Source organism: Delphinapterus leucas, chromosome 14 (assembly GCF_059928025.1).
Source record: "Delphinapterus leucas isolate spDelLeu-1000000601 "Yukka" chromosome 14, BTC_Dleu_Yukka2, whole genome shotgun sequence".
Classification (NCBI taxonomy): Eukaryota; Metazoa; Chordata; class Mammalia; order Artiodactyla; family Monodontidae; genus Delphinapterus; species Delphinapterus leucas.
In genome coordinates this window covers 9,507,821-9,518,521 of record NC_143142.1, presented here as the reverse complement: position 1 = coordinate 9,518,521, position 10,701 = coordinate 9,507,821, and the positions used below count along the sequence as shown (strand labels likewise).

Here is a 10,701-nt window from a genome sequence, read left to right as displayed (position 1 = left end):
GTAAATGAGAGTTGGAGACAATCAGCTGACATTGGATTGCTAATATCAGTACCGCTTTTCTAAGAATTGGCACCATTCATACTGCTGGGCTTTTTCACCTGAATTGTGCTTCTCTTTGAATGTTTGAAGTTTGTGGCTTTATTTGAGTGTTGTGATTATTTTATTAGAATGAGATTCCAATACTGTTAAGAGTAACTAATTTTACTTTATTAATTTTTTTATCATTTCATAAAGGGCCTAATTTTTTCCATTGGAGCAAGCCTTACAGTGTATTATGTTTTCTAAGTTCACTTGAAAATAGAGTTCATGTTACTGGAAATTACTTGACAGCTGATGTTGGTGTACTGCACTGTTTCAGAGGGAGGGGTTTGGCAGGGAAAGGCACTTGTTATAGATCCTGAAAGAGGCACTTATTATTTAAAGTGAAAGTTCTTTGAATGATTCAACTTATTTTCAAATGTCTATCTGCAGTTGTAAACACAGTACCTATTTTTAGAGGTGAGAGAAAAATATGGGCGGTAACTTGATGTTAGTCAAATATGTCAGTTAAATCAGGAATAGAATCTATATTTTGCTCCTGGGTAGCTTTTTATAACAGAGTGAGTGGTTACTTTTGGAGTAGAGATTATTATATTTGGTATTGGTTATTTCTTTAAATAGGTTGTTTTTATTTTTACTTTATTTCATTTTGATTGTGGTCACATTTCTTTCCTCCTTCCTCCCTCCCTTGACCCCTACCTGTTCTGGGCCTCTGAGCCAGCAAAGCGCAGCGAGAGTCATACTTCTGTAGCCTTTATACTTAATATTAGATGAGCCCTCCCCACAGATAGCCTGTGTGTTTTTGGATGGAATTATAAGATATTTTAAATTTGAAAAAAATTTTTAGCTTGTTTAGCCTGTTGAATTTCATAAATATAACATTTAATCTTTTCAGAGGCCGAAACAGTAGCAAAGGACTGCCTCAATCTACGGTGAGTAACTTTAATGTTACTTGTTTGGAAAAATTGATAACTAAAATGTGATTTCTAAACCACAGACCAAAAGCCAAGGCCAAAAAATAAATAAATAAATTGTCTTCTATCTCAGATAACCTTTGCAGATTAATATGGTTAGCTGTAAGACCATTAGCTATATCTATTGGTTTTTTTAAAAATATAAATTTATTTATTTATGGCCGTGTTGAGTCTTTGTTGCTGTTCACAGGCTTTCTCTAGTTGCAGTGAGCCGGAGCTACTCTTCGTTGTGGTGCGTGGGCTTCTCGTTGTGGTGGCTTCTGTTGCGGAGCGTGGGCTCTAGGCGCGCGGGCTTCAGTAGTTGCAGCGTGTGGGCTCAGCAGTTGTGGCTCGCAGGCTCTAGAGTGCAGGCTCAGTAGTTGTGGCACATGGGCTTAGTTGCTCTGCGGCATGTGGGATCTTCCCGGACCAGGGCTCGAACCCGTGTCCCCTGCATTGGCAGGCAGATTCTTAGGACTTCCACCTGCCACCAGGGAAGTCCTATCTGTTGTTTTTTAATGATGACTCTATGTGTAAAATGCAGAAGTATCTGTAAATTATATTTTTATTTTTCATGCTTAATCATAACAACTCATTTGTTCTTTTATAAATGACTAAAGGCAAATATAAATGATTAATGAGGTAAATGGAACACTGGGACTGGAGTTTTCAAAACTTTGGGGTTTTGTTTTTGAAATAATGTGCTTTTATTTCTTTCATTTTTCTCCCTTGGAAAAGGGCCTTCTGGTTTTAAATTTTGGAACTTTATCAGTGAAATTAAGCTGGGCACAAAGGACAGAAGGTACAAGTTCCACAAGATGCAAGAAATATAAATGAGAAGCTGTCACTATTTTTTGAGACTTCACCTTTATTGTGGACAGATTTTCTTCTTTAGAATCAGGACACATGCTTATGTAGTGTGTAATAAGGAGTGATGTGGTTTATTAGACCTTAGAGCAATATCATTGATTCAGATATGCTAAGAGAAGATAGTCAAGGGTCTTCTACAGAGGTTCCCCTTCTACCCCATTTATTTTATTTTTTTAAGCATAGGATTGATTGATTGATTGATTTACGGCTGCATTAGGTCTTCGTTGCGGTGCACAGGCTTCTCATTGCAGTGGCTTCTCTTGTTACGGAGCATGGGCTGTAGGTGCGCAGGCTTCAGTAGTTGTGTTTCGTGGTCTCCAGAGCTCAGGCTCAGTAGTTGTGGCACATGGGCTTAGTTGTTGTGTGATATGTGGGATCCTCCTGGACCGGGGCTGGAACCCGTATCCCCTGCATTGACAGGTGGTTTCCCAACCACTGCGCCACCAGGGCAGTCCCTACCCCATTTATTTTTTACGGTATATTTAACCCTATTTAGTGTACAGTTCTGTGAGTTTTGATGTATACAATTGTGTAACCACCACCACAGTCAAGGTAATAGAACAGCTTATCACCTCCAGAAATCCCTCATGCCAGTTTGTAGTGAATCCTACTCTTCAGTCATTGACCTGTCTTCTGTTCCTGTGGTTTTGTCTTTCCTCATATATGGAAATTCACTTTTGATTTTTTATATCATGTATAGTCAAAACATTGTTAGTTGTTATGACTGATTTCACTTTTGAAAACTTACACTCCATAAGGAGGCAAAAGATTGTAGTAAACCAAATCTCCCTTTAATGAGTGTAAGGTATTATAAACCTAACTAAATATGTTGTAACAAAAGAAGTGTTAACTTTAATATATATACAGAGATAAATAATGAGTGCCAATAATGTTTTTTCTTAATATTCCAGATTTCTTTTGATGGAATCTATGCAAATATGAGGATGGTTCATATACTTACATCAGTTGTTGTAAGTTATCAGAGTATTGGGGAGAAACTGCCTTGTGAGTGGAATAAAATAATTTCATGAAGTTAAAATGTGAATGATTCTCAAAGTAACATTTCTTAGGTCATGTTTAATCAGGATGATTTAGAAAACAGATGAGAACTCTATTCAGGCCATTGCAACTCACTATAAAAGTGTTCTTGTTAACCCTGCTGTGTACGAAATAATGTTACTAGTTGATTGTCTTTAGTGCATTATTTTGTCACTTAATAAAACTGGAGTCAAAAATACTAAATTTCACTACTTAAACTTATACTGCAGACTCTGAGCAAGGCCTCCTGAAGAATTTTGAGAATTTGGTGTATTGTTAATGTTTTAAAATTTTTTTATTCTGTCAGTGGTTACGTAATATGTTGAATGAAGCTATTAAAAAGTAAAATGAAAGCAGTTATCCCCCATGACTTCATAGCACAGTGTTTCTTTGATAAATTAATTGTATGTTTTTAGGGATCCAAATGTGAAGTACAAGTGAAAAATGGAGGTATATATGAAGGAGTTTTTAAAACATACAGTCCTAAGGTAATTTTTACTTTTTTTCTTTTTTTTAAATGTAAACCCCCTTGAATCATCAACTACTGTATATGTTTGTATGACTTCCTTGTAGTGTTTATTAGTTTCTGATTTAGCAGTTTATAGTTGTGAGGCAGATATGTTTGTCACATTTTCATGCTTAGTACTTTACTTTTAATGCGCTGTTTAAAACTACTTTGAATGATTTCGCTCTTCAGTTTCAAGTACTGATTACTTTATAGACGGGTTTGTGTATTCAAAAAGACTTCTTGCTCTTTGTGCTTATTAAAATATTTTTGCCTTTGCAAGTATTATGGACTAGAAGAGTGATCTGGCGTTCCATTGTTTTCCTCTTTACCACTATTGTGCTTAAGACAGACCATGGTAGTAAAGACCAACTTTTAGATGAGAGGATTTTTGAATATTGGAATAGATAGTAGATCATATTTCTGAGAAAAAGGTATGATTATAAGGATGTCTTGAGATAATTTTTTACCAAAGGCATATAAGAAATAGTACCTTGATGTGCTAAAGTATTCTTGTCAGATTTTATTTTATAAATGTTTTGAATATTTACTTACGTTATTCTTCCTAGTGTGATTTGGTACTTGATGCTGCGCATGAGAAAAGTACAGAATCCAGTTCGGGGCCAAAACGTGAAGAAATAATGGAGAGTATTTTGTTCAAGTGTTCAGATTTTGTTGTGGTACAGTTTAAAGATATGGACTCCAGTTATGCAAGAAGAGGTGAGTTTTGATTTCCTAAATATGCTTCATGGTTTATTAGATATATTCAGGCAAAGACTCTCTGCACTAATCATACAGACTTTTCTTTTTTCTTTTTCTTTCTTTTTTTTTAAAGAAATAAGAACTTTTTTGATTAAGACAAATGGAAATTTTAATGGACTTTTTTGATTAAGAGAAATGGAAATTTTAATGCACTTTTGCTGGAAAATATTTAAAACCTCAGGGGAAGATTCCTTGGTACTTTTGGTAGGATGAATAATGAGAGTTTGTATTCTATTAAAAAATAGTTTGTAAAGAATTTTCTAAAGTTTTATGATCAAGAATGCTACTGATGATACTCAACTAAAAATTTCTTGTCCCATTTGACTTAGTGTTTTAGCTTATATGTTTTTAGTTTTATAATGTTTATAAATAATACTTATAGTTTTACTATGCTTATTGTTCTATAAATACTTTAGTTTTCTAAGTTGTAAAGAAATCAAAGCACTGGGCTAAGGGAGAAAGGCAGAGAGCTATGGATAGAAAATGATTGTCTAATGAAGTTGAAAAATGTAAAGAAGTAGAACATGTATACTGGAAGAAACATTCAGAGTATGGGACTATGTTTTAAGAATATAAAAGCGGTGATGCAGTTATGTTAAAATTTAGTCTGTTTCAGGTGTCTATTGAGGAGGAAGATATGGGAATTGCTGTTACTCATTTGGAGAGCATACTCTGCAGTATTGAGTGTTCAATAACACATTGAAAGGCTCTCCTGAGCAATTTTGAAATTGGTTCTAAAATTCTCAAATGATTTTTTTGGGGGTGGGGTTCAAATTCTGTAGTCATTTCTATTGCAAATTATAACAGCAGTTTTTGATTTTCATTATTCAGTCTATACCAACAGTTGTTTTCATTGTTGCACTGATTCTTCTATGCTGTTATTTAGAAATTACAAGCCTCCAGAAAGTTAAAGTCTTTCCCTTGGACCTCTTAATAAGGTTTTCACCTTTAGTTAGATTGCTTTTTCAGAAGCTAGCCAGGCTAGATACTCTGTAACTGCTTTTGCATTGCTGGTGAAAGCACTGTGTTTTGATCTTGTGTTTTCCTAAATGTCTGTGTCTTTGATTCACAACTCTTTGTCTAAGAGTCCTTCAGTGGCCTGTACAAGGAAACAAGTCTGTTTTTAGCGACTGCCTTTGGAGTTGATTATGTCCAGGAGCACAAAATTATTTATATTTATACTTAATACTATTGAAGTATTTCGCTGTTTTAAATTTAAAAAGTGACTTGGATCATAAGTCAAAAGGAAAAATAAAATTTTAGTTGAATTTAGCACTCTGGAAAAAGTATTGGCAACAACAGCAACAGATGTTCCCTGGTCTATTGGGTACCAGGCCATTTAGCTAAAAGCCATTCACAGTATGCTTTGGTTTTTGTTCTTAAAGGTAATTGGCATTTCCCAAGTTTGGAAAGGTAAATATTGCTTGAAGACATGTATGGTATCCATCCCATTCATTGATTCCATTAAAAATTAATGCCTTTAAATTTTTACTTTATTTTGTTTATTATTTTATTATGCCTTTGTTTCTCAGGTAATGTGTGTTTATTGTAGAAAGCCAAGAAAATGCAAATCAGAGCAACAGCTTTGACAATGTTCAGTACACTCATAAGGGGATGGATGTATTTTACTATGTACATAAATAGTTTTTTTGATGAGGACATCTAGTAGTGGAGTAATTTCAGGTATTTTATTTAAAGACTGTAGTGGTTTAGTGAATTATACAATTCTGTCCAGTGCATAGTATCCTGAAAATAGTATTAAGTCATGTGTTTAGGATTTCAGTTCTCTTAATCCTGATTCTTAACACTATCCTGGCAGAAGTTGCCTTTATAAAAGTATTATTTTGGAGATACTATAGAGAAAAATTTTTTAGAGTAATTAATTGGCATGATTTATTGTGAAAATTAAGGCACTTAGTACTGCTTTTAGATTTATATTATTTTGTGTTAAACACATACTCATATTTCTAGTTTCCTTGAGTAAAGGAAGGTAGGATTTAACTAGTGATTCTTAGTGCTGGTTTCACATTTTAGTCTCTATGGGTTTTAAAAATTGCCTAGTTCTCACTTTTGGAGATTCTGATTTCATTGTAATTAGCCTGGGTGAGGCTCTGCGTATTTGATTCTGAGGTGTAGTCAGGCATGTGAGCCATGAGTTTCATATGATAAGATCCTAGGAATGGCTCTGTTCTGGAGGTCATGAGGATTTGTACTTTCTTTCCTTACCTCACAGTGCCCTTTCTGTCTCAGAATTGTAGATTATCTTGAATAGTCCCCGCTGGTATCAGTTTGATACCACTTTGCTACGTTTTAAATGGGTAGATGGATTGAGGGTTTTTTTTTTTAAGGATTAATGGAAGTGAATGAGTGATAAGAACAAAAAAACTAATATTACATCGTAGCTTCCTAAAAGAAGAGGGAAATTTGTTTCCTTTCTGAGCTTTTATCTTATAATTCTGTTCTGTAATAGTACTGTCAAAATCTTAAGTTGATCATACATAACTAAAATCAAGTGCCTATTCTATGTGTTGGACTCTGTCCTAAGCATTTTATGTGCATTTTTTCATTTAATCATCACACCTTTCTGAAATGGGTGTGATTATTATCCACATGTTGTAGGTGAGGGAACTGAGACATGATTAATTAACTTGATAAAGTGAGGACACAAACCCAAATGCTCTCTAACCCCAAGTCATGCTCTTAAACATTGTCCTATAGTGACATAAATTATGTGGTCTAATTTATTGTTTAGCTGAGCTGGTTCAGAATTAATCTGGATTTACCTTAAAGGATTTCCCCACAAATAAAGCCAAAAGTAAAAAACAAAATTCTCATGCAGAATAAATATGCAGATTATTATATTGTTCAAAAATTCTTTTCCTTTTTAAATGTTTGGCTTTCTTTTAGGGAAAACTTCTTAGAGTTAGTAAGGTCAATGTGGCTTTTAAGTTTTTAATGCTAACTTCACTGATTTTAATAAGGTTTAAAAGTCATTCATATACATATGCAAATGAATAATAGGCCTAGAAATAATTGATATCTTAGGATATGGTGAATATCTGACCTCTTGAATGTTGTACACATACCAGTTTGATTTATGGGCAAAGTGAAAAGTAGCTTTACATCTTGCAAGCCGTGGGTTCATTTTGCACATGTGTAATTAGAAGAGACCATCAGATTATCACTGGAAAATTAGTGTGTGTTTTATCTTTTATTTGAATTCCAGTGCAAACAGATCTGGGATGCTCTCATTTTCCCCTTTTCATTTTGCCATCTTTTTTTTAGGGCATTCAGCTGCCTTTGTATCTGTCTACCTTGGAATTGGCATATTGTCGCTACTTGATTTTTACTTGGTTTTCTGTCTCTTTCCAACATCCCTTTCTCATCTCCTTTTTTCCTTTATTCTCTTTCTGCTCTTCCTATTGCTCCTTTATTCATATTTTGCTCTTTGATTTAATACCCCAACTCAACTGTATTTTAGTTCTGTGGCTTCTCTTCTTTTGTACTTCCTTATCCCATTCTCTCTCATGCTTCTTTCTCCTGCTTCATTTCCTTTGTACTATTCTCAGCCTGTAGAACAGGGATCAGCAGACTTAAAGCCTGTGGACCAAATCGACTCATCAATAAATAAAGCTTTATTGAAACACAGTTATGCCCATTCATTTATGCATTGTCTGTGGCTGCTTTAATGCTACAGCCATAGAGTTGAATAGTTGTAATAGAGACTATATGGCTTTCAAAGCCAAAAAATGTTTACCATCTGTCCCTTTATAGGAAAAGTTTGCCAAGTCTAGACCTAGATTATTTTCCCTACTGCATTTCAGCTGTTACGGTTGTTCAAAAACACATATTGTACCAGCTTTAGTGAAATAACACAGAACATATTTTGTCTCAACACTCATCCTTTGACTCTAGATTCATCTAGTACAGTGTAATTTCATCTAATTCCTTATTTCAAGTTAGATTTAGTCTTAAGAATCACTTTTGCTTGCCAGCTCCTTTGTCACAGTAAGTGAAAAACCATACATGAGAAAATTGGTTATTGGGAATGCTCTCTATAATCAACTGTCCCCTCCCCCATCTACAGATTTATCTTCCCCCTTGTCATCACTGTTCTCTTTCCTTTGGCTTTAGAAGAGGAGATATCTCACTTCCTGTTTAATCCCAGCTTCTCCAGTCATGCCCTTGACTCTGTCCATTTTACCATTCCTGCGTTCTTGCTCTTTTATGTCACCTCTCTGTGTCCAGACTCTTCAACCTCTTCCTTTCCACTTACTCTTTCCCTTTAGCCTGACAACTGGTTCAAGTCCTTCTCATCCTAAAAAGGATCCCTTTTTATCTTGAATTCTTCTAACTACTGTTCTGTATTCCTTTCTTATCCAAATTTCTTAACTCGCATTTTCTACTGACTCCTCCCATGAGGAGTAGTCTGCCTTTTATGCTCACAACTTGGAAACTTCTGAGGCTACCAGTAACCTCTAGTTGCTAGATCTTTTGGACTGTTTCAGTCTTTACTGCTGCATTTGACACTGTTGATTTCACCCTCCTTCAGAAGCTACTCCTCTGTTTTTCATGGGTCTTATTAATCAATTCTTTCCTGCTTTATTCTTGGGCTTCATTTCTGTCACACTGCCCTTCAATGTGTTTGTGTTCCCCTAGGGTTTCTTTTTTTCTTTCTTTCTTTTCTTATGACATGAACTTTTTTTTTTTAATAATAACAATTTTTTAAGTTGTAATTATTTGCTTGAGTGTCTCGCTCTCACTTTTTCCCACCCCTCTTTTGTTTGTTTGTTTTGGCCATGCTGCGCGACATGGCGGGATCTTAGCTCCCCGACCAGGGATCAAACCTGTGCCCCCTGCAGTGGAAGAGCAGAGTCCTAACCAGTGCACCACCAGGGAATTCCCTGACATGAGCTTTTAAGGTTTAGTCTCTTTAACAACTTTATTTATTTATTTTCTTTCTTTCTTTTTTAATTTTATTTTTTTATTTTTGCCACGCCTTGCGGCTTGCAGGATCTTAGTTCCCTGACTAGGGATTAAACCCGGGCCATGGTAGTGAAAGTGCCAAATCCTAACTACTAGACCACCAGGGAACTCCCTTTCTTTCTTTGCCCACTACTCTTACCCACGTGTCAGTCGCTTATATACTCTCATAATATCGGCTATCACATAGAAGCCTCCTCTCCAGCATCTCTCCATCATTGCCCTTATACCATGTCGTATTATAATTAGATGTTTCTGTCTCCCCCATTATGAGTTCTGTGTGTATGGATACTGTATTTTTTTCATCCTTGGAGCCTAGTATGGTGTTTTGTCACACAATATGCTCTCAATATAAATGTATTTTTTTGGGGGGGGGCTGAGTTGGGTCTTTGTTGCTGCGTGCAGGCTTTCTCTGGTTGTGGCGAGAGGGAGCTACTCTTTGTTGCTCTGTACGGGCTTCTCATTGCGGTGGCTTCTCTTGTTGTGGAGCACGGGCTCTAGGTGCGCAGGCTTCAGTAGTCATGGCACATGGGCTTCTATAGTTAATGGTGCACGGGCTTAGTTGCTCCGCAGCATGTGGGATCTTCCTGGACCAGGGATTGAACGCGTGTCCCCTGCATTGGCAGGCGGATTTTTATCCACTGCGCCACCAGGGAAGTCTCAATAAATGTCTTTTGAATGTGTGAAATTAGGGCCTTCATATACTTTTTTTTTTTAAATAAATTTATTTATTTATTTATTTATTTATGGCTGTGTTGGGTCTTCGTTTCTGTGCGCAGGCTTTCTCTAGTTGCGGCGAGCAGGGGCTACTCTTCATCGCGGTGCGCGGGCTTCTCATTGTCGTGGCTTCTCTTGTTGTGGAGCACGGGCTCTAGACGCGCAGGCTCAGTAGTTGTGGCACACGGGCTTAGTTGCTCCGCGGCATGTGGGATCTTCCCAGAGCAGGGCTTGAACCCGTGTCCCCTGCATTGGCAGGCAGATTCTTAACCACTGCGCCACCAGGGAAACCCCATATACTTTTAAAGAAGCAGTTTCATGCAAAGAACAAGAAAGCCATAAGTGGTCTTATGTCTACAGCCAGGCAGCAAATACTTACTGAGCTCTGTAATGTATTCATTGCTATGCTAATTGCTGTAGACAGTACAGAGAAATTCAAGACCTAATATATTTTGGATCCCTTTTGAGAACTTAGGGATGCTGTATGCCCTCACCCTACACAAAACACATACGCAGAGACTTCTAATTTAATTCCGTGGTGTTCACTGTTTCCTAGGGAGTTCATGTACTCCATGTTAAGAAGCTCTGCTCTGGGCATTTTCAGAGTTGGAGATACCAAAGCATGTGAAAGAATTCAGGAAAATGGAAAGTTGAAATTGGTGGCATTGAATCCCATATGGAGTTCAGAGACATGAAAAATTGTGTATGTTGTAGTAGTTGGAGGAAGTCGGGTTGTGAATGTGTGATTAGAGAGCAGTGAGAAATAAAACTGTACAGATTATTTTATTCTGGCGTTACACTGTTTTGTTTTCATGTGGTCATCCTGTATGTCTG

General features: G+C 36.5%; 1 protein-coding gene across 20 annotated transcripts in view; it reads left to right on the top strand.

Moving 5' to 3' along the window:
• ATXN2 (ataxin 2) overlaps positions 1-10,701 on the top strand; it is a 136,998-nt gene that overhangs the window by 31,987 nt on the left and 94,310 nt on the right. For 19 of the 20 annotated variants that reach the window (XR_002648000.3, XR_002647999.3, XR_016387479.1 and 16 more), the window contains exons 2-5: positions 935-971; positions 2,774-2,833; positions 3,317-3,388; positions 3,975-4,125. Coding sequence is in view for 13 of the 20 variants with exons in the window: in XM_022597870.3 (XP_022453578.1) it covers positions 935-971; positions 2,774-2,833; positions 3,317-3,388; positions 3,975-4,125 (320 nt within the window). In the remaining 7 variants the exon portion in view is untranslated. Of the gene's footprint in view, positions 1-934; positions 972-2,773; positions 2,834-3,316; positions 3,389-3,974; positions 4,126-10,701 lie in introns of those variants that run through there. The other variant, XM_089894493.1, reaches the window with a different exon arrangement.